The sequence below is a fragment of the Bos grunniens genome, chromosome 18 (assembly GCF_055505025.1).
Source record: "Bos grunniens cultivar Pamir isolate PY7600 chromosome 18, Bosgru_T2T1.0, whole genome shotgun sequence".
Classification (NCBI taxonomy): domain Eukaryota; kingdom Metazoa; phylum Chordata; class Mammalia; order Artiodactyla; family Bovidae; genus Bos; species Bos grunniens.
Genome location: NC_141182.1, coordinates 9,805,977 through 9,830,730, shown reverse-complemented (window position 1 = coordinate 9,830,730; position 24,754 = coordinate 9,805,977). Strand labels below are relative to the sequence as shown.

The following is a 24,754-nucleotide window of genomic DNA, read 5'->3' as shown; positions in this document are numbered from 1 at the left end:
ACCACTAGATGATCCTGCAATCTCACCCTCAGTCTAAAGATGAGAAACAGTTGAGAAGAAAACAACTTGCCAAAGGTGATACAGTAGTATCAGGACAAACCATGAAATGGCTGATATTCACCCTTCTTTCAACTATAAAAATGACAATTTCATACGGTTCCTCTGATAGCAGAGTATAACCTCAGTAGGTCTGATTGCAAAGCCTGAGCTTTCAACTCAAGTTCTCTGTCTCCTCCCAATTAGGACTCTTTTGCAGGCCACGTGTCTTACTGATGGATAGGACCGAAGTATGCAGATGAGTTAAGAGCACAGGCGTGAAGCCAGCTCTCCAAGGAAATACTGGTCACTGGCCCTCAGCGAGGTGTGACTGTCACTGGCGGCCTCTCACCTGCAATGAATTGTACTGGTGGCATGGCTGACCCCATAGGTGGCAGCTCCCACCCAGGCCCCTGGCTAGCTCAGCTGGAGTGCTTCAGATGACAGGCTCGTCTCTACGCACATCCTAGCATGAGATTCAGTGAGGGAAGGAAAGACACAGGCAGTGGCTCTGCTTTCGGGATCTGAGGTTCCAGAAAGCATGGGATCAGAGTCACCCAGGATTTCAGGGCTGCCAAGGCAGAGTCTCTACCACCCAGCTCTGAGCATCACAGGAGCATGGTGATAGGAGAGGTGGCAGCAACGATGGCTCCTTTAGAACAGTCAGTGGTTATTGGCTGGGGGCAATTTTGCCCCTGTGGGATGACTGGCAGTATCTGGAGACATTTTTGATTGTCAAGACTGGAATGGGGGGATACTATTGTCATCTATTAGTAAGAGGCCAGGTGTGTTTCTAAACGCCCTGTGATGCACAGTCCCCACAACAAAGCATCATCCAGCCCTAGACGTCAACAGTACTAAGACTGAGAACCCTTACACCAGAGCTGTATCAGAAATGCTGGGTATTTCCTGTAGCACCAGTTTCTGGTATTTTACATGTAAACCGGTTGTTGGGTCTTTTTGGCAGTTCTATAAGCTACCTGCTGTTGTTTAGTCGCTAGTTCATGTCCAACTCTTTTGTGACCCTATGGAGTTGAAGCCTGCTAGGCTCCTCTGTACATGGGATATCCTAGGCAAGAATACTGGAGTGGGTTGCCATTTCCTTCTCCAGGGAATCTTCCCAACCCAGGGACTGAACCCACGTCTCCTGCTTGGCAGGCAGGTTCTTTACCACTGAGCCACCTGGGAAGCCCCAAGCTACCTATACTCTTAAATAAATCCCTTGTTTTGTATATTAGTCGGAGGGGATTTTGTTGACTACTATCAAGAATCCTACCTAGAAAAGTCAGCCAAGGGGAAGACCAGACTAGAGGATGAAGAAAGAAGTAGCTTGTCCCCACAGTTGAGGGTTGGGGCAGCATTCCAAGTACAAATATTATCCAGGGCAGCAAAAGTCTACCACGGTAAAGTGTGCATTACCCGTGTACAACATGGACATTGTTATACGGAGGCTAACCACCTCAGTAACTCCCTAATCTGGGTAAATCTTCATCTCCCCATCGTCTTACCATCGCTAATGATGTGATACACTATTTCCACATGACAGCCGCATTTTTCATCTTAATGTATTTTCTGATAAACTGTCATGTGGATTAGAATTGGGGTGGAGTCATGAATGAAGGGAAACACAGGAGCAAGAATACCCTTTGTCTCTCTGGTATTTTCCAATTTCACAGTAATACTCCTAATTATGAAACCAAAACTTAACCAAGAAATTGGCTCAAACAACAGCACGTTATATCCCAGAAAATGTGAACAAATTTTCAGAAGGACACAATAAAATCCTGCTCAGTTTCTGAGGCCAAGAACACAGATGGTTCCTGTTACCAGTTCTGTAGTTGAGAATGACAACTGTGTTAAGCTCACCTTTAAAGAGATCAAATGAGATCATCACTCAGGTATTTAGCACAGAGCCTTGGTACATTGTAAATGTTTAATAAATGTTAACATCTACATTAAACAATAATATATCTTGAGAACCACTTTGGCCCTCAGCGAACACATTAGTAAGGACAAGATAATAAACCAGTTTCAGGTTTGTGTGTGTGCAACTCTAGAGAGTTCTTGGGGACTTAATAGGTGCTCAGGAAATGTCAGTTCTTTCCCTCTCTCCACATGCTCCCCTCTTCTCCCGTTCAACTCTGACACCCCAGCCCTTGCTGGATCTCCCATAGTGGACAACAGAGCAGGCGAGGTCTCCTGGCCATGACACCGGCCCACTACACAGGCCTGCCTCCTCTTTCCCTTTCACCCACTGCTGGGCCACCCCAACCCCCCACCTGCCTAATAGACTCCGTCTCCCACTCCACTCCTGTCCTCCTATATTGACAAATTTGCAGCCAGCAGATTATAGTCACAGTGTGAGGAATCATTACCACCTGCTAATATTTTTATAGAATTTCATAAACTTGGTCATTCATGAATCATTTACAGTACTTTATTCCAATGAAGAGTTCACAAATCACTCAAACACTGGCAAAATGCATAATAATGAGTAATATTTCAGGAGGCTTTGCATTAATATGTCAGCTTCCAATACCTGCAAGAGCTAAATTATTTTGCCAGGTGCCACTTCGGGTCAGAAGCATAGAAAGCCCTACAGGGGCTGCAGCAGGGAGAGTGGGCAGGAGGCAGTGGGCCTTGGGAAAAAATATTAAAAGTATTTAAGAAGAAGTAGATCATTCAGCAAGTCAAGTTCCCTTTAAATACTTGGAGTTCCTGGGAAAGAGGCCTAGGAATTTGCAGACTAGACACCAGAGTCTAGTTGCAGGTAAAAGAGAAAGAAGTGATTCTTATAAATGAAAATGCAGGGCTTTGGAGGTGGAGAGAAACAGACAGGGTTCCCAGATTCTGTACACACCAGTTGGGAGACCGCAAAAAAAGTTACTTAACAGTTATTTGCTTATCTGTAAAATGGTGTTAACACCTACTTTTGAAGTCTCTCGTGTGAAATGGATTAAGTAAGAGAATGTATATGAGTTGTTTAGCACAATATCAGCTGTGTAGAGTTCAATAAACAGCTTCAGTGATCATACACATCCAGGGACCCAAGGACAAATTTATCCCAGATTATTTCTCATTGTGCAGATCTCCAAGGTTTAGTTAATGATGCTTTCTTGTTGGGACGTGTTAGCATCTTGCAAGTAAACAGCATTTACCTTTAAAATGAATGACAACAACAACACTGAAGCAATTGTAATGGCAATCCAGTCACCCACATGCTCTCTGCTTTTTAAACTTGCAGGAGGGGAAAGTAAAACACGGGAATTGGAGACCTCGGATTCTGCTCTTTGAAGAAGCAGGTTTGCGACCAACTGCAATAACCACCAGGGACGTGATGGATCCAACTGCACTAGTAAGACAGTAAATCATTTCTCAATAGCTGCTTGAAATGAACCAGATTTGCAACACTGTTGTGCCCGAAGTGTGTTAAGAAGAGAGGAACCCAGTTCTCATAAAATCCAGAAATAGGAGAGACAGGAAGAGACAGGAAGACAGGAAGAAAACAGGACAAAGTCTGGATTGAAGAGCGAATGGCACTGGGGGGAACCGGGCATTAGAAACTGGGCCATTGCGAGACTGGTGAAGGGAGGCTCAAGCCCAGACCACTGTTCGCCACTAGCACACACGGTCCTGAACAGGAGTAAACCAAGCCACACAATGAACGTGGCACAGCTCCCGGAAATATCACCTATACACAAACAAAGCCTAGGCATTAAAGTGAGAGCCACGTGAGGGCAGGGAACCCGGTGTGTCTGGTTTCCCATTCCATTCCTCCCCTGCTGGTCTTCAGTGAAATACATGTAGAATGAATGACTCAATGAATTAGATCACATGCCGTGGAGTACATTATGAAATTACAAATAAAGTCAAGATTATCTAAGAGAAGTTCACAGTTGAGATGAGAAGTCTGGGCCACAACTCACAACTCCAGAGACCATGGAGCTTTCATTCACCTCCTGTGCTTTCCCCATGACTAATTCTCACATATGCTGAGACCATGCTTACTATGTTCCTGGTACTCCTTCAAATGCTTGACATGCATTAACTCCTTCAGCCCCTTCATCCTATGAGATCATTATTATTATTGTTCCCATTTCACAGATGAGAAAATTGAGGCAGATTGCCTGCTCAAGCTCCCATAGCTAGTTGTAAAAACTGTGCTTTAATTCAGCCAACATGGCTACATGCAAAACTATGTTTTTAACTGTTATAGGCTACCTGACCTCACTTTAAGGAAAAATATGAGAATCTCTGTGCCACAGACCAGACTTTATTTTACTAGCTGTCTGCAATTATTAGTTAACAAAAACTAGTAACTTTATCTTTTATAATCATTGAAAGTACTAGTAACTATCCCCATTTTATGGATGAGAATCACAAGATCAGAGAAGGTAAGTGGGTTGCCCAAGAGCACACAGCTCACTAAGTAGCGGTGCCGAGGCTTGAACACTTTTCTGATTCCAGAGCCACTGATATTAATCACTATTATCATTTAGATAAAGGATTCCCTGGTGGCTCAGATGGTAAAGCGTCTGTCTGCAATGCAGGAGACCTGGGTTTGATCCCTGGGTTGGGAAGATCCCCTGGAGAAGGAAATGGCAATCCATTCCAGTATTCTTGCCTGGGAAATCCCATGGATGGAGGAGCCTGGTGGGCTACAGTCCATGGGGTCACACAGAACCAAACATGACTGAGCGTCTTCACTTTCATCATTTAGATAGAACTAAAAATGAGCTAATTGAAAAAAAAAGAAAGGTGGGATTTTCATTCAACCCTCCTCTGGATACCCTATGAGCATTAGAAAAGGGCTGTCGTCTCCCTGTGGATGCAGCTCTGAACGCAGTGTGGCTTTTGGAGAATAAGCAGGGGGCTGAGTCAGGCCTTTCTCATCCTTCAGCCATCCCCCTCCCCCTTGTGCAGTGAGACCCTGCACAGCCATACCCGACAGCCCTGCGCTCAGCTTGTGGAAGCCAGAGGAAAGAGACGCCTCATGAATCAAAAATTCTCCTTAAAGAAGTCTCTGACTGGGACCCTTGACAACATCAAAACCAAGCCACTTGACTGACCAAAGGCCACCTTCTCATCACTCCCGATTAGTCCTTGAATGTTGGTGTTCGAGTTTTCCCCGTGGTGACTGCCCTAAGGTATCTTTCCCTCACTGTCCCTGGTGATCAAGGTCACTGCCATCTAAGGAGAATACTCACACTGAGGTGGGCCCTTGTTTATGGAAACCCAGAAATCTCTCTAGGAATGTGGAATGTTGACTTTTTTGAAACCAATTTTGGATCCCAGAAACAACAGCCAGGATCAGTCAGCCAAGCATGCACCTACACTCTCACTCAGCTCTTACTAGCTCCTAAGGGGTCACTTTAAAAGGGGATCGTTCAGCCTCTCATTTACCAATTCTTACTCCTGGCAACCAGCTTTTTCCAGTTTCTCTGATTCATGCTGGTCCTATTTCCAGGCTACAGAACTCTCCCAAGAAGACTTCTGCCCCTTTATTCTTTGTCTTGTACCCCTTCCATCTCCTAGGAAATTCTAGAGCTCAGCTTCCTCCAGGAATCTCTCTTTAATACTTAAAAGAGGGGCAGAAAATGCTATGATGTTTGATTCCTGTGAGGATAGAAGGGAAAACCCACAAGTCTGTTGTCTATGTCAACCTTCTCACAGTTGAAGGCAGGAAACTGATGTTAAAAACTTGTGGAACTTAACAGAAAAATTAAATCATCTTATAGGAAGAAAATGAGTAAGAGCAGCTTTAATTTACCGAGTGCTTGCTAGGTGCTGGGCATCGTGCTAAGAATTTGTAAAGATAATTGTCTTCCATTTCATACAATCCTTAGACATCCTGGTACTATCCCCACTTTGTGGAAGAGAATCACAAGATCCTAGAGAGGGTGAATGGGTCGCCCAAGATAAAAGCAGCACAGTCAACAGCAGTGCTGAGACCTGAATGGCAATTTGCTGACCCCAGAGCTCTGTATCACTGTGCTATGAAACTATGAAATGTATCATGTCTTGAGTTCCTTGTGTCTGAAAAGTAATAGATATTCCCACGATAGGCAGGGGGAAGAAGAAGGGATTTACCAACAGTCTGCCGCTGGCTTGTCCTGCAGCGGCTGGACACTGACAGCTGCCAGGTCACCTGTGGTCACCGGCAAGTCTGGCTGGACCTGGGAATTTCAGAGGGTGCCAACATTCAATTTCTACAACAACCAGATTCCCCAAGGGTGTACACTGAAGATGCACCAGTCACCCTTTGGTGTCCTCTGACAGATGGTACGCCCTGCAGATGCTCATGGCATCTGCCTTTTGGTGATACTTCTGAGAGGGAGGTCCTCCCAGGACTGGGGACCCTGGACCACACTGCTCAGCATGAGGCTGGATGGGCCTCCCCCACGCCCCCAACTGCCCTATATTTGTCCAGCATTTCGATGCCTCAAGTGCGATCCTCACTGGAAAACCACAGCACTCCTGTTGGTAGGTAGGCAAGTGCTATCTGCATTTTATGGACAAGAACCTGAGTACTGACACCTACATGGTCTTCCCAAGGTCAGTATCTTGCTGTAACAGAGGAGGCTACACCCAGGGGATCAATTCCCCAGCCAGAGCACTTGACTGTCCAGTGTAATGTCCCTCCACCCTCTGTCCTTAGGAAAGGAGGGAAGAGGAGGTCATGTTGTTGAGGTGGAATTGGGATGCTCTTACATGGTGTTTTGATGAAGATGAATGCCAAGTCCAGGCCCAGAAACTGGCCCCTCCACCTTCCCCGAATCTAATGCAGGGAGATGCACGTGTGATGGGCAACGGCCTGGAAAGCAGACACTGGTGGCTGGGCCTTGCTCCCAAGTACCTGCTTCCAGCTCAGTGCACTGCATCCTGCTGGAGCCTTCCCTGAAAATGGCTTGGAATTCTGTCTCATTCCTCAAAAAATGGAGCTACTACCCCCAGAGGCTTGGTCCTTAACACAGCTGTGAGAATGGGATTCTTGGGGGTGTGGCAGAGAGGGGATAGGAGGGACCCATAGCCTACGTAAGATTTGATGCTCTCCCAATATCTTCATGCAGCTACTTTGCTCTCTGAATCTTGAATGGGTGTCAACTTCTGAAACTATCTTTTACAAATAGGCTTTTGTTTTTCCATATAAAAGCAAAGCAAGTGCATTGTAGAAAAATCACAAAGAAAAAACCAGAAAATATCAGTAACACCAAATACAGCCACTAAGACTTTGGTTTTCCTCTATCATGCTTCTTCACAAACACGTACCCATCGCGATACGTGTAAACACTCCGTCTGTAATGAGGACACCATATGTGCTGGTGTGTCTGTTTCATTCAGTATCTTGAAAATCTCCCATGTAACTAGAACTTCTTCAAAAATATTTTAAACGGTTGTAGAAAGCTTCCTTGCAAAATTGTGCCATAGTTTAACCATTATATATTGCTGAATATTTAGCAACTGTTTCCATTTTAAGGTTTTTGTCCTGCTATAACATCATTGTACAAAAAGCTGACTGAATTCCTCCCTATTTCCTTAGGATGGGTTTATCTAAGTAGAATGAGCAGGTCCAAGGGTTTATTCTTTTTACAGCGCTTCATTATCAAGCTGGTTTCTGGAAAACCAACATTAACGTAGAGTTTCTGACCTCCTCTGAGATCCCCCAGGGGCCCCTTCTTGGTTTTTCATGCCCAAAGTTTTACGCAAACCCGGAGGGCTCTGCTGATGAGACAGGGGCCCTCATTGCTGCTTGTCAGGGTTCAATGCCACTCGGCTCCCACAGAGACACACTTAAAGCCATGCAGCCCCGGGTTGATGAAGCACAGAAATAATGAGCTCAGTGGGAGGAAAGCAGTCTGTGAAAGACACGTCTCCGTGTGGAGGGTGGGCACCAGGGGTACTCACTTGATAGGTAGCGATGGTTTCTCTGTCCAAGTTCCGTGTCACAGAGACACTACCCGTGTTCTCATTGATTCTGAAAATTCCTTTAGGCTCTTGATCCACTCCCTTTCCAGTGAGCCGGAACTTGGACCCTTCCGGTCTGTCACTATCGACTACCTGGTCAGAGAAACAGAGCGACATTTACGATTCTGGCTGGAAAACACGGAGAAAGCACAGTGCTCACACACCGCAGTGACCAGTCCACCAGTCACAGGGGCCAATGCAGAGGCGCTGGATGAACTTGACTACAGCAGCATCACCAAAACTAGGCTCATCGGCTTAACACCTTTCATCCTAACATGAAAATCTGCAGTTTTCAGCTGGGAGAGCATACCAGCCCTGGGGTGACATTTAGTGATGGATCTGGGAGGCAAGTAACTTCATGAACTTCAAGGTTGGACATTTATATTATCTTTAATTCCTAGGAAGCAGACTTTTTCCTACAAGTAAGACCAAATAAGCAATGGAGAACACTGGACAGTGCTATACTAGGCAGGCATCAATCAGGATTCTAGGTGTTTACATGGGTCCAGTCACCAGCAGCACCGCCTACACCCTTGCTTCTACCAGGTATTCAATACCAGGCAGGGTGCTGAGAAGGCATTTTACATGCATTTTTAAAAAAGCTCTGACAACAATGCTGGGGGCAGGGAACATTATTATTCATACTTAATGAATGAAATCAATGAGACTCAGAGAGATTAAGCAAGTTTGCCACAGTCACAGTTATTAAAGAAACAAGGAGGGTATTCAGAAACCATCTTCCATGTCTCTAGAGGCACAGCTCTGCAACATCGCTGTGTCTGGATTTACTTCAAGGGAATTCCCTATTGGTAGTCAGCCTTGATTAGACATTTAAAGAATAAATTGAAAAGGTAAAGATACAGGAAGGCAATTCCAGGCAGACAGAGCAACATAGACAGGCAACAGGCAGGTGAGAGAGCTTAGAAAATTCAGAATGGCTTGAGAAGAGGTGAGGTTGAGAGGTATATTAGGAGCCAAACTATGTTGCTTTGTTTTGATGTCATCTGAAAGTATCCAACTAAAGAGAAAACCATTATTTGCATAGGTTAGTTCTAAAGTTCTACCAAGTATTCATGTATATGTAATATCCATTTTCCATTGATATCTGCAAACAAATTTGATTATAACATTTTAAAGGCCACAAACATAATAGACATTCAGAACATACAGATAAAAGAAAGCTAATACTGATCTGGCTGTCATCAGTTTACAACTAAACAGGTACCTATTGGGCTGTGGTCAACTGAGCTTGGAGGGTTTGGGTGGCTGAACCAGAAACGTGAGTTCTAGTGGAATGAGGAAGAGCTGTGGTGGTGGGGGCGGGGGGTGCGTTTCCGGGACCACCATGCCTGCAATTCTGATGGCTGCCACCAGGTGGCAGTGGAGCCTAAGGCAGCATGAGCCTTGTGCTAAGGCTCCTCTGCCAGGACTGGTGGAGTAGGAGCACAGTCCATATGGCAGTACAGGTTTTTCTTTTTTTTTTCCCCCTGATTTAAGATATTCTTTATTAAAATACACTGAGTGTTCTGATTAAACATCAATTACCTCTGTTTGCATTTTTTAAATTAACAGAAAATATCATCCAAAGCAAGACTAAAAATAAGGTATGCGATATCTTCTGATGAAAAGAATTTTCACTGTCACTGCTTGACTAGATTTAATCCAAATGACATTATCCCCACTGCTTGGAAGCTCCACGAGGTCAACAGCCTCAGCATATCGGGCTCGCCACTGGATCCCAGTGCCTGGCAAAGTTCCTGGCATACAGTGGAACCAAGGCCAATATCTGTTTAATGAGGAGCTCAGTGATTAGACAAACATATGTCCCCATCCTGGCTCGGCCAATGATCAGCCTGTGGCCTTGAACGTCATCCTTTGCCTCTTTGGCTCTTGATTTCCTTATCTGTAAAATGAGGATAATGCCACTTATTTCCCAGGGTTGGATGAGATAGCATGTGCAAAATACACCCCTGGCACATAGAAGGGGCTCAATAAACCAGAGTTAATAATGAGAGTATTAAGATGAGACATGGGTTCGATCCCTGATCTGGGGAGATCCTCTGGAGTAGGAGACGGCAACCCACTCCAGTATCCTTGCCTGGAAAATCCTGTTGATGGAGGAGCCTGACAGGCTACAGTCCACGGGGTTGCAAAGAGTTGGAGACGACTAAGGGACTGAACAACGACAAGAAATGATGCTGCTGTTAATAGGTAAGACTGACACCTCCAGGCGTAAACACCACTTAGCTACAATACTCAAAAAATCCCTTTCTAAGGGAGCACATTTCCTTTTCAAACACAAAACTCACACAAGTCTCTGGTTGCAGGAGAGAAGTGTTCTGGAGGAAGATTTACTGTGGGAATGGGCCAATTCCGTTTCTTTATCTCTTACATATTTGCCGTCGTTCCCTTCCCCCTCTTACCACTTTGGCCCAAATATGGATTAAAACCTCTTCCTTTTGCTACCCTATACATGAACTGGTCCTCTCCAAAGACTTCTGTTGGAAAAAAACGCTGGATCTCTTTGCTATCTCCCTTCCAGACTTATTTTAAACACAAAACACTATTAGGAACTCTTAAAAACCTGTTTTCTAGAATGCCAGTAGAGCAAAGTTGGCATTTCTCTAAGTTCCACACTTCCATGAGTTTCAAAGGCACTCCAAGGCTTGGAGAAACCATGGAGAATAAAGCATGGAAGTGGGTGTCATTCTCCAGGGAAAAGATGGGAGTCTGGGCTCAATTTAGATTTAGGAACCACCCACCAGCTCTCCGGCTTCTTAGTCCCCAGCTGGGGCTTCAGAGAGACCCTGGCCCACTCCAGCCTGAGCTAGAGAGATAGGAGATATGCAGTGGCCACAAAGGAGACCTCAGCCACACACCAAAGCAAGTCAGGTGGGTTTCCAGACGACCTTTATTATACTAGGTAAACTCCTAAGATTTGTCCAAGTGCTACGCAGGGCTGTGGTCCCTAAGGCTGTGGTCCTTTTCCTGGTGTTTAAAGTGATGGAATGTAAGAAATCCAGTGCATTCCTGCCCAGAACAATCCTGCCATGAGTCTCTGCTCCTGCAGCAGCTGTTAACACCCATTATACCACATAGGAGGGCTTCACAATTAGCTGGTATTTCCTATTATTCTCTGTAATTCAACACTTCTTTTCACAGTGGGATTTCTTTTTTCCCCTTATTCTCTGAGTTGGAATGAAAAAAATAGCTAGTGATGAGAAAGAACTTGGACCCTGGGTGCCAACTCTCTGAGAAGCGTGTGTAAATAGCACACATGTCCTGCTGCATACCTGGGCAAAGCCACTTCCCTGGCAGCAGCAGGGATTGCTGGCATGCCAGCTGTACTGGGAGTAGGGGGCATGGCTCAGGCCGGACCAGAGTCCTCTGCACCCTGCGAGGGGCAGGAAATGCAGGGGCTTGGAGCAGCCAGTGCTGCTTGCTGTGAGTTTCAAAGGGCATCCTCATTGCCTACTTCCTACAGAGCGTGGCACATTACAAAGCCAGAGCCCCCTAGGAAGCACATTCCCACATCCATTCTCTGCTGCAAGGGGCCAATGATACCAAGTCGTATGTGTTTTAAAGATACTCTGTGAATGTATATACACATTTATGTACTCATAGACTATATAGCAATTTTGAATATTTTTACATTGAGAGGATCATTTTGTATCAGTTCAGTTCAGTCGCTCAGTTGCATCCCTTTGCGACCCCGTGGACTGCAGCCCGCCAGGCCTCCCTGTCCGTCACCAACTCCCGGAGTTTATTCAAATTCACATCCATTGAGTCGGTGATGCCATCCAGGCATCTCACCCTTTGTCATTCCCTTCTCCTCCCACCTTCAGTCTTTCCTGGCATCAGGGTCTTTTCCAATGAGTCAGTTCTTCCCATCAGGTGGCCAAAGTATTGGAGTTTCACTTCAGCATCAGTCCTCCCAATGAATATTCAGGACTGATTTCCTTTAGGATGGACTGGTTGGATCTCCTAGCTGTCCAACGGACTCTCAAGAGTCTTCTCCAACACCACAGTTCAAAAGCATCAATTCTTTGGCGCTTAGCTTTCTTTATAGTCCAACTCTCATATCCATACATGACCACGGGAAAAATAATAGCCTTGACTAGATGGACCTTTGTTGGCCAAGTAATGTCTCTGCTTTTCAATATGCCATTTAGGTTGGTCATAACTTTTCTTCCAAAGAGGAAATGTCTTTTAATTTCATGGCTGCAGTCACCATCTGCAGTGATTTTGGAGCCCAGAAAAATAAAGTCTGTGACTGTTTTCACTGTTTCCCCATCTATTTGCCATGAAGTGATGGGACCGAATGCCATGATCTTAGTTTTCTGAATGTTGAGAACCCCATGAACAGTATCATTTTGTATAGTATTTTATAATTTTTATATTCAGTGTGGTTGGAGGTTATACAAAATATGCAATACTTTATATGTATTATTACATTTGTATGATATAAATATATTTTGTACTTCATAGATAGACAGACACAGACTTTGGGGGGAAGAATAACTTTCCATTTATAGAAACACTGCCTAGATACCATAGAGCTCCCACATACTTTTCATCAATTTCTCCTAATATTCACATCTTTCATAACCATGGAACTTGGTCACAACTGAGAAATTAACATTGACATGCGACTCTTAACTAACCAACCTCCAGATTTTATGTATTCAGATTTCACCACACCAATTTTTCTCCTTCTGTCATTTTTCTGACCCCAAAATCTAACCTGGAACCCTATTACTTTTAGTCAGTGTGTTTGCCTCCCTACGGGTTCAGACTTTTCCTTAATTATGCTGACATCAGTTCCCCCCACTATGGAAAACATATTTGATATATCAAAATGCCATAGTCACCAAGTTCTATATATTCTTTTTAAGACCTTCTAGCCCTGCCCCCCTGCCCATCTCCAGTACCTGTAATTTAACTCAGATCCTCACTAAGGTTTTTGACTGTTTTGTTAGGGCCAAGAATGGTGCATGGTACACAGTAAGCTTTCACTAAATATTTGCTTTAAGTAAATGAATATTATGGTAGTCTCCTAACAGGCCTCTATGTTTCTGATTTTCTCTTTTCCCTTCCTGTCCTAATTGCAACCAGAATGGTCATTGCAAAATGCAAACACAAATATGGCCAAAGCAGTTTCCAGATTAAGACTTTCGCTGGTTCCCCATTGCTCCCAGGTTAATTAGCTCAGGGCCCTCCTTGATGGGCCTCCACCTGCTTCTTCAGTTCTCTCTCTTGCCACCACCAACTGTGAGCCACAAGCTTTCTGAATTTTGCCCACTTTCTCTGGACCTGGGTTGGTCGGACTCCTATCTTTCACCCTGTCTGCTGGAGTCCCTCCTGGTCTTCCTGGACTCAGCCCGCTCACTGGAGCTTCTCCTGACCCTCTGCCCCACTCCAAGGAGGCAGCCTCATCTTCTGGTCCCAGCCCTGCTCGCCACTGGGGTCCATTAAGGCACAGAGAGTAGATGGCCCCTGGGTTGGGGGTGGTAATTGTCCCTTGGGCTATTTATTTCTTATTCTTTTAATATTTCCTGGGTTTGGAACATAGAAGACACTTGACTAAAGCTTTGAAAAAAATTACAACTTTGTTTGCATGTTTTATATGATCATAAAATGCTTCATAAACTCATAAATTAAAATCTATTGTACTAACTTTTTTGTATGTGTGAAAATGTGGTCACTTTGTCTATGTAATATCAGTATCTTCTCATTTCTCTTTTTCCAAGCCCTCAGGCAGTGGTAACGCCCAGGAATCATTAAGGGACCGAGGACACTTCCCCATCCTAATAACCTGCAAAGGGCCAACCTTGTGTGAAGACCCTCTGAGCAAACACTGCTCATGGTGTGAAGTGGCTCCAACACAGATACCCCAGCGCTTCTTCACTGTCACAGCCAGCTAAATGGATGCTCTAATCCTATGTATGTAGAAAATCAGGAGATACTTATTTTCAAAGGATAGAAGACTCTACATATATAAGCAATATGGTCAAAAGGATAAAAAACTAGAAAATAATCAGACCCCTCACCCACAAATTTTCAAAGGGAAATGAATCACATGTGAACAGTATAGGTCTTTGGGAGATAGAGTTAATAGGGTAATTTTTTTTTTTCCTTCACTTTAGGATACTTTTGACTTCATAAGATGAACCTATATTACTTGCTATACAGTAAAAAATTAACCCCAAAACAAAACAACTTTTTTTAAACATGTAAGACTAATCACTGGAGCTTGGGATATATACTAATTTAGAAGATGTTTTCTGCTCCATATTAAGTAGGAAAAAAACTCATGTATGGCCTTTACCTATAGTTATTAGAAGACATTTGTTTTGTCCAGTAGGTTGGTTCTCTAAGGTGATTTGTAAGCAGCAATTAATTCTCTACTGTGGTTTAGTCCTTGACATGCCTTTGAACTTGAAGATACTTAGCCATTCAGCAATCCAGGCAGCTGTTAGATCCATGCCCTTCTTTCACTCTCACGCTGCTCAATGAGTTTCAACCATTAGGTCATAAATCAACAAGGGGAACTAAGGCAAACCCAATGCCAAGAGTTCCAAAATCCCTGGTGGAGAATCACAGAACCCACGCTCTGGCAATCCACCGAGGTAGGATGAGAAGCAGAGACCCGCAGCACAGACCAGAGGTTCTTGTACCAGCAGGCTGTGCTCACCACCAAATTCAAATGGCTTATGCCCTCCCATGGAGGGGGTTAAAGGTATGGGCAGGATGGAACACTCAGGAAGGAAAAACAAACCCCAGTAACACAGCATGAGGGGAAATCTGAACCCACTACCCTGACCATTTATCAACACTGTCACTGCAGCAGCTTTGATACCCTTCTTTTTTAAGAAAGGATTTAAGATTAGGCCTGAACTCAGCTTAATCCACTGAGTTCCACAGAATTCAGTGTTAACTGGAGAAGGGGGTAGGTGAGCTTTATTTTCTGATAGTTACAATCTTTTGGTTACTGTCTATAGTCCATAGAAAAATTTTTAAGGAGAATATTTCTTAATTTACAAGTATTTCCCACATTTAAAATTTTTACTTCCACCTTACCAGAGAATAATGTGGTTTATGAAACTTCTACTCTTGAAGATTTTTAAAAAATTTTTTCACAGCCAAGTACAATGTCATCTTTGCTAAACGATCCGCTGATGCATAGAAAGAATGAATATTCTGCAGCATTATTCATGGTAGCCAAAAAGTGGAAGGAAACCACGTGTTCACCAATGGACAAATGGATGAATAAAATGTGGAACATCCATAAAATGGAATATCATTACTCAAACTCAAAAATGAGGAGAATTCTAACACATGCTACCATATGGATAAAACTTGAAGACATTATGTTAAGTGAAATAATTCAGCCACAAGAGGACCAATATTATATGTATATTTAAATATACATATTTACATGCATAATTGGCACAATGTGCTCTCACTGTGGGAACTCGGTTTATATTTGTTAATATATTCCAAACTGATAGCACCACTCACTCACCTTGATGGTCTGTTTCTCTGCCGTGATTTTTTTTTTAATTAATTTTTATTGGAGTATTTCCATGACTTTTAATAAGATGCTTCCTTATTGATTACAATTTCCTTTATTATCTCCCTACCTTCTTTCCTTCTATTCACAATATTTATTGACCATTCATGAGTTCCAGAGTGTTTAAGGGTCATAGTTCAATAATCTATGAAGCCCACATTATGCAATATGGGAGATTTGCTAAAAGAAGCCACAGCAGATCAGAGAAAGCAGAAGTCATCTTTGGGTCACTGGGTCACTGTGCCTTGTCTGGGCCCAAAGTCCATTCACTACCTATCGGTATCACACTTCCACGTCTCTTTATTGTCCAAGAGAATAACTGGGATCCTTATATGTCCCTTTCTGAATTTCTGGTTTCTTAGTGCAGACTATGAGTTTCACCCCCTGCTCATTGGGCCCCTTGACTTTGCCTCCTGTGGTTCTACCAAAAATCAAGATGTCCCACACTGCCTTTCCTCCAAAATCAAGATGGTCCTGGAACCTCTGTTGAGAAATCTAGATTTTCTATACCTGCTGTCTCTTTATTTACGAATCAGATTTATAGTAGTGGGGAGTAGTCACCAAGGCTGTTCCTAAATAATCTGCTCCTCTTCTGGGCACATAGTAGGACTATACTTTCGCAGTCAACTAAAGGCGATTGTGGCCACAGGACTTGCTTTAGCCAATGAAGTGAGAGTGAAAGTTACCAAAACACCAGTGCATGTGCCCAATTCACAGTAGAGGCCAAACAATACCAAAATGTCAGAGTCTGGAACAGAGAAATGTTTACTGCAGGACTCTGCAGGGAAACAGGTGGCTCATACCTTAAAAACCCCAAACTGCCTGAAAACTGTCAGCAAAGCCCTTTTATAGCAAAGGTGAGGGTGGGGCATGGTTATTTGTTGCAAACATGTTGGTGTCAGATCTTTTGTTTTTTCTTTTTTAAATTTATTTTTTAGTTAGTGGAAAATTGCTTTACAATGTTGTGTTGGTTTCTGCCATACAACGATGAGAATCATGGTCAGGTAACAACAGTCCTCTAAACTCCCACCAGAACAAATGCTATTCTCTGTTCTGATAAGTACAGGCCGGGTCCCTCAGCACAACTTTCACCCTCCAAGGTCTAGGCCTGGCTGAGAAGAGGGGGTCCCTGAAGGCACTGGTTACCCTGCCCCAAATCATATGCCCGGCACCCAGTCTGGGTCTTCCTGCCAGCGCCCAGGCCTGGCTGAAGAGGCAGATCTCAGCTGGCAGCTCCCTCAGGGCCAGGTCCCCAGACCTGCCGAGCCACCATTGCTGAGGAGCCAGGTGCCCAGGACGCAATTGGCCTCAGGCTCCTCACACCACCCAGTGGGGGCTGGTCCCAGAGATGGCCGCTGCCATTAGGTCACTGAGGCGGGAATGGGGGAGAGGGTCATCGCCACCTCAAGGCTTGGACCCGGTCATCGGGCAGCCTTGGTGAGGGCTCTGAACTCCTGCGGGACACAGCCCCCGGTCTGTTCCCTGGGCCCCCAACTCACCCGCTGCGCGAGGCTGGGATCCGCCTCTCACCTCACTCTTTGTCTGAGGACCACCACTCTGATAACCTTTGACTGAATGTTCCACTAACGGTCGCTCACTAACAATTGCTGGCTTGGGGGAGGAGCCTATTGCAGCACCGACCAATGGCTGAGCGACCATTAATCCTCTTGAGGTAACCATTGGCTGGTAATGGGCTGAGAGGTAATGGTGCTTGCAGCAACAGCAGTGCTAACGGCTGCGCAAGGCGTATTACCACTTCATAGCCTAACTTACCCTGACTAAAGCACAGAGTGCTTAGGACAATCGGGTTTGCAGCTCGGAGCTCACTAACCATGTGGACATACAGGGAGTCGCGTGGTCTCTCAGCCTCCTGCCCTTCCTCTGCCAAATGGGGGAAACCATGCTTATTCTACAAGGGTTATGGTGGATAAGGGTCTGAGAGATATGACAGGCTTAAGTACATAAACATGTTCAAGACTGTAAGGCAATTGTTCATTTTATGATTATTAAATGGTGGTAATGATGGTGACTATGACAGGCAACTGTTTATTGATCGCTAACACTCCACCACACACTGGTCTAAGTAACTTACACACATTAATCATTTAATCCTTACAACAACTCTGTGGGATAGGTAGTGGTGGTAATCCCCACTTTACAGAGAAAGAAACTGAATCACACAGACCTCGCCAAAGTCAGCGAGATAATGGCCTTGCATTTGAACCCAAGTATCTAGAGTCTGTGGCTTTAACCCCGACTCCACACATGGCCGACTGGTCAGAGTGCTGGGTGGTGTGCGCGGGCACAGGAGCATCCGAACCTGGCACTGCCGAAAGTGCTCCTGGTCTGGACTCCTGCTGACATACCCACCCCTGAAGACTAGGAGCACAGATATTCATCTCAGGTCTCTGTCAAAGGCAGAGCCAAGATTAAGGGCTTCTAAGTCTCAATTCCCAGATTTATACTTACCCATGGGGTCACCTGTTCCCTCTGTACATCAAATTCCTGGCAGGAACATGCTCAGAGTTTTGTCATAGTAATGGTGCAATTTGGGGGGTTTGCATGCATTCTGCCATCTAAAAGGATAATACATTAATCATGCCCTTGGGTACTCTTGAAATACACACTCGTAATCTCTTACTAACTTGCCGAACTTTCCTTCCCGGCCACTGCTCTGCTCCTCTCCCTTCCATCAGCTTAGATTTTTATGGTTCCCAAAGAAATATTAAACCAAATATTTATGCACTCATCTGAACCACAGTTCAGAGAAAGCAATGTAACAAAATCAGCATTATGAACCTGGAGCTAGTCCCATTTGGAAGTAATAAACAGGAACAATTGAACAATTTCTCCCTGGAAACATGTGTTGGCTGCCCTTTCACTGAGGATTTCAACGCTTATTCTTATTATTCTTATAATTCAGGGAAAATTTTAATGTTAAATCTGATGCTTGGAAACACAAGCAGTGTCAAACATAAATATACAATTTCAATCATTTTCAACTGAAAGCCTGACATTCTATTCGGCTTTGCATGAGCTTCAGTTAGAAGAACCTGTGCAAACCGAGCTTTCAAGTGTCCCATTCTCTGAAGCAGCTACTCTTGCCCACAATAGGATCACACCTGACTAAAATCTTTCAAGGCCATCCCCACACACACCATTACTTTCAGGAAAAATTCAGGCTCCCCCAGAAATGCATTCAAGACTGTTTATAGCCTGTTCCCTGCCTTTGTCTTCAGCCTCAAGTGTCACTGTGTCTGTACACATCTCCTCTGCTGCCATTTCCCCAAATTGCCAGGCTTGAAATTACCCATTTCAGCCCTGGGCTTGCCTCTTCTAACCCACAGGCTCCTGTACAAAAGCAGAGCCTGGACAAACACATCATCTCTTTCTTGATCCTGGGGTTGGGACAGGAAGAGATGGAGTCAGTTGGCTGAGGGCTGTGGACCCTTAATGTCTTGTCAGCTTGAAAGCTGAGTCTATGTTTTAGGGAGACCCAATTGGGCCAGAAGTGCAGACCTTGACAAAGAAAACAATCCACTTGGGAAATTAAAAAAGAGAGTAGTGAATAATTTTGTGTATGTGAAGCCAGTTCAGGCTCAAGCATGGTATGTGTTACCACCCTGCATCTGGTGAACAACCCACTTCAGCATGACTTAATCTGATGCCTCAGCCTTGGTCTCCAAATTACACTGGCAGACGGAACTATCACAGTCCCCTTTCCCAGTGGTGGCTGGTGAATGGCTGTAATTCACCAGGACCCTACCAAATGGAACTTGTATGACTCATTCCATCATTGTCTCTCAATTCTTTAATTACATTCATCTCTTCAGAGAAGACTTCCGTGACCACCTTATTAAAAAAGAAAGAAAAACAGTGGCTCCTCCCAACATCATCCTCTATAACCATTTTGGTTTTCTTCACAGAATCATCACCTGACATAGTTATCTGTTTGTTATATTTCTTTACCATTAAAATATATGCTCCATGGTATCCGGGGTTTCTGTTTGTTGTTGTGAACAGTGCATGGTGAATAATAGACACTTAATTACTTAGTAATAAATAAAGAAGTTATGTAAAGGGAAGATGAATGAGAGAGAATTGGTCAGAGAAAAAATAAAATTCTAAAAGATCATAAATCAGTGAAGTTGCACAGCTACTCTGGTTTCAAAATGGCTTATCAGTTTCTGGTCAAGGACCGTCTTTGCTCCTGGGCTTGGGTTCTGAGGGGTGCTCTGGTATCCTCCAAATAAAGTCATCTCCTAATTAAATCATCCCAATGAGACATCCGAATTTAAAAATAGAGCAGTGTGCTCTCTAAACACAGGCCCATGGATGTGATGAGATCAACTTAGGTAAACATCTTTCTTCTTATGGAGCTTCCAACTGCATAAAGTATGGATTTTCCAAAGGAAGTCCAACAAGAGAGAACCATACAAGCTGAGTCATTGAAGACTCTGGCAAAGCATTGTAGAAGATCACAAGCAATGGAAAAATCTTGGTGGGGTTGTGAGAGTGGGCTTCAGGCTCCTCTCAAGTCATGATAACAAATCCTCTAAACAGCCATGGGTCAACATAACTCCCCAGTAACTTCCCTGTGGGTGATGACCCCTAAGCAGATGATGCTGTAGAGTGTCCATCTGAGGGATACATGTGAGGAAGGGACCCGCGAGGAAGTACATTTTTGAGAGAGAAGCCAGGTGGTCTGTTCTCTAGAAGATGAACAAGGTGGAGCCCCTTAAGTGACTAGAATGTAGGAAGATGGGGGTGGGAAGCACAGTTTGGGGTATCATCTAAATACCTGCAGAAAAAGAGATTGGCTTCATTCTGTTGTTTTTGAAAGAGTCGAGATACAGAACAGACAGATTTCAGCTCAAAAGAAGGAACATGTCCAGAGTTTAAAGAGCTTAAGCTGATGGCATGGGCAGCCTGGTGATGGAGAAGGCTGCCATTGGTGCGTTCAAGCTCACACCTCATCTGGTGGATAAGGTAGAGGGTGACCAATATCAGATAGACTCTGAGGTGCTTTCTTACAGCTGCTGCGATTCCTTGAGTTTGAACCCAGAGCAGCTCTGAGCATGTGTGGATCAGCACTCTGTGAGGTAGGCAAGAGATGAGGTGCTGTCCAGGGATCTCTGTTTAAACTGAGCTCAGCTACTCTCTAGACAGTGTATTAAAAAACAGAGATATCACTTTACTGACAAAGGTCCATATAGTCAAAACTATGGTTTTTCCAGTAGTCATGTATGGATGTGAGAGTTGGACCACAAAGAAGGTTGAGCACTGAAGAATTAGTGCTTTTGAATTGTGCTGAAGAAGACTCTTGAGAGTCCCTTGGACAACAAGGAGATCAAATCAGTCAATCATAAAGGCAATCAACCCTGAATATTCATTGGAAGGACTGATGTTGAAGCTGATACCCCAATACTTTGGCCATCTGATGTGAAGAGCCAACTTATTTGAAAAGACCCTGATGCTGGGAAAGATTGAGGGCAGGACGAGAAGGGGACAATAGAGGATGAGACGGTTAGATAGCATCACCAACTCAATGGACGTGAATTTGAGCAAACTGTGGGAGAGAGTGGAGGACAGAGGAGCCTGGTTTGCTGCAGTCCATAGGGTTGCAAAGAGTCATACGTGACTTAGCGACTGAACAACAACAGCCACTCTCTCTCCATCAGGTGGGCAAGGATTCTGTTTCACTCCCCATGCCTCCATTTCTCTAGGTGCTGCATGGTATGTATCATTTCCCCTCTGTGGTTTGATGGCTCTAACATGTCCTTGGGTTTTGACCTTAAGCAAATCTTTTCACCCATCTTTTCCCTCCTAGATAACTGAGGACAAGAGACCCACGCCCCTGAGGTTCTGGTGAGTAGAGTACAGTGGCTGGCACACACCAGGCATTCAATCAATGCCAATGATTCTCTTCTGAACACATCTAGCCACAACACCATGTCAGTATCAGGATGACTTTTAATAATTATAAATTACTAATTTTAATAATTACATGCATTTTTAAAAACCTTTGAGTTGGTTTCCTAGGTAATAGCTGCCTTCATTTGAGATCTTAAAATGCCAGGTACCACACTAGAGCTTTATGTGCATTCTGCCAGGAAGTTAATTATTATTTCTATTTTATAGATGGGGAAAGAGAGACTTAGTAAGGTGAAGTCATCTGTCCAACTGGATTACACAGCTGGCGTGGCGACAGGGTGGGACGGGGACACTTCTGAGACCAGCTTAGCCAAACCAGAACTCCAGGTGTGGGTCTGACGCCAACTCCTGGCTGCTGGGTTCCCCATGGCTCAGCCAGATGCCTCCACAAGGAGCGAGGCTGGTTGTTCCGAGGCCGGGGCTGGATCATGACGGGGCTGGCTGGGCCTTCTTTGTGGGGCTCCTGTTCAACAGACCAGCCGGCTCAGACCCCCACACTGCGTGGCACAGTGGGTTCTCCCTGTTACAGGGCCCAGGGCCCCAGCCCATATGTGCAGATGCACATGCTACAAGATGGAAAATGAATGCCCGCACAGTCCTGGGGCTTTCTGACTTGAAGCCAAACAAATTTACTCAGGCTCATTTGTCAGCTGCCTTAACCCACCTCCCTCCTATCCTAGCTTGTCCCGCCTTCCAAGTTCCTTAGTTGGTACAAGCTTATCACAAAAGTAAATCAAAATGTTCTCAAGAGGAGAAGAAAAGATAAAAGCAAAAAATGCAACATCCCCAAAAGAGAAATATTTTTTATAGTTCCACAACTCTAGCGATTCTGTCTTAAAAAAAAAATCCATTATTTAATTTTAGTACCATGGAGGTGCTAGTGATGAATAATGACTCCTCTTCTACCTTCTAGTATTTCTAAAATATTAATACTGGTTGGATACCTCTCCTAAGGGGAAGCAGGAGTTGAATCTTTTATAGGCTCCTGAGCCCTATTCACACACTATGCATTTATTCCATTACTACCAATCATACGCTCTGGGCTTTTCAAATTATATCTGCACCAAAGGATGGAGACCACACAGTAGGTGGAAAGGGTAAAATGTGTTGCTAAATAGTTCCTTTCTCATTATTTTCTTCGTCTAAGTCTTTACTCTTTCATTATCCATCGAGACATACCTCTTGACTACACTAGACTTGGGCTGTGAATCATGAATAGAATCTGCAGCGAGGCATCCAACTTCATAGCTGCTTCCCCTTACGTCAGATGCCCATCAAAGCTAACGACAGTTCATTTCATCTGTAGCTGCAAATTGTCCATGTGAAGCTTTGGACACTGAGCCCCAACCTATTTGCTCTTGAGCGTGTCAAGATTTGGTGTCTGAGTGTGTGGCTCGTACACATAGTGTATGTATGTGTGCCTCGCCTATCTTTATACTCAGGGTCAAAGAGAAGAAGAAATAAGGAGCTTGTTTCAGAACACACTAAACACTACTGTAAATTGCTGTATTAGCAAATGAACTTTTTTTAAAAGAAAAATCAGGTTTGTTTTATTCCTCTTTATAAAACGAATACATGTACACTAAGAAAAAGTTGGAAAGAAAAGCCAAGGTAAAAGGTAAAAACCAAGGCCAAGGAAAAAGAGATATTTGATGATGATATCCCTCTTAGTACTTACAAACATTTTACCATTATAAATTAGTCTTTTAAATGCACACAATTGCATAAATATATTTTACTGATTTTTTTTAAAATTTTGGGATAATTATAGATTCACATGCAGTTGCAAGAAATACTCTTTACCCCTTTCCCCCCAAAGGTACCATTTCATAAAACTATCATACAATCGCACAATCAGGATACTGACACTGACGCAACTCAGTGATCTTATCAGGGCTCCGTTTTATTTGTGTGTCTGTGTGTTCATTTAGTTCTGTGTCACTTTTGTCACACGTGTAGGCACATGTATCTGTCACCACCATTAAGCTACAGAACAGCTCCATCACCTGGGGATCAAGTTGCTGTTTATAAACATGCTCACCTCTCTCCCATATATCACTTCTCCCCCATATCCAGAGATCCTACAACCACTAACCTGTTCTCAGTTTGCATAATTCTGTCATTTAGGAAATATCATACTCAGCATGATTCTCTGGAGATGCTTCCAGTTGTTGTGTATCAGTAATTCATTAATTTTATTGCTGAGCAGGGTTCCGTGGATCAGTGTAGAGACCATAGTTTAACCATTCACCTGTTGAAGGACGTCTGGGTTGCTTGCAGTTTTTGGCAATTATGAACAAAGCTACTATCAGGTGCTATAAACATATATAGACATGTTTTCACAGGAACCTGAGCATTCATTTCTCTGGGATAACCATCCAGGAGTGCAACCATTGTGTCTTACGGTCACTGCATGTCTTACAGCAAACTGTCAAGCTGGTTTCCAGAGTGGCTGCACTACTTCACATCCCCACCAGCCACGTCTGAATGATCCGGTTTCTTGCATCCTCACCAGCAATTGTTGTAGTTACTAATTTTTTTTTAATCCATTCTAGAAGATGTGTACTGACAGCTTATCATGGCTTTAATTTGTATTTCCCTCATGGATAATGAGGTAGAATGTCCTTCCCTGTGCTTATTTGCCATCTGTATATCCTCTCTGGTAGAATGTCTGTTAACGCTTTTTGCCCATTTTCTAATTAGGTTGATTGGGACTTTGCTGTTGAATTTTGAAAGTTCTTTGTATGTTCTAGATGCTAATCCTTTGTAAGATATGCAATTTGTAGCTATTTTCTTTTATAGTGTGTCTTTTCATCCTTTTCAAAGAACTTTTCATAGGCCAGAAGTTTAATATTTTGATAACTGCAATCACATAAAACTAACCAAAACTAACCATGTTCACAGCCTTGTCTAACTCAATGAATCCATGAGCCATGCCATGTAGGGCCACCCAAGACAGAAGGGATATGGTGGAGGGTTCTGACAAAATGTGGTCCACTGGAGAAGGGAATGGCAAACCAGTTCAGTATTCTTGCCTTGAGAGCCCCGTGAACAATATGAAAAGGCAAAAAGATAGGATACTGAAAGAGGAACTCCCCAGGTCAGTAGGTGGCCAATATGCTACTGGAGAAGAGTAGAGAAATAACTCCAGAAAGAATGAAAAGATGGAGCCAAAGCAAAACAATGCCCAGTTGTGGATGTGACTGGTGATGGAAGTAAAGTCCAATGCTGTAAAGAGCAATATTG

At 43.9% G+C, this 24,754-nt stretch overlaps 1 protein-coding gene across 2 annotated transcripts in view; it reads right to left on the bottom strand.

Moving 5' to 3' along the window:
* CDH13 (cadherin 13) overlaps nt 1-24,754 on the bottom strand; it is a 1,010,942-nt gene that overhangs the window by 457,383 nt on the left and 528,805 nt on the right. For both annotated transcript variants that reach the window (XM_086350076.1, XM_086350077.1), the window contains exon 5: nt 7,942-8,094. In XM_086350076.1, coding sequence (XP_086206202.1) covers nt 7,942-8,094 — 153 coding nt within the window. The remainder of the gene's footprint in view (nt 1-7,941; nt 8,095-24,754) is intronic.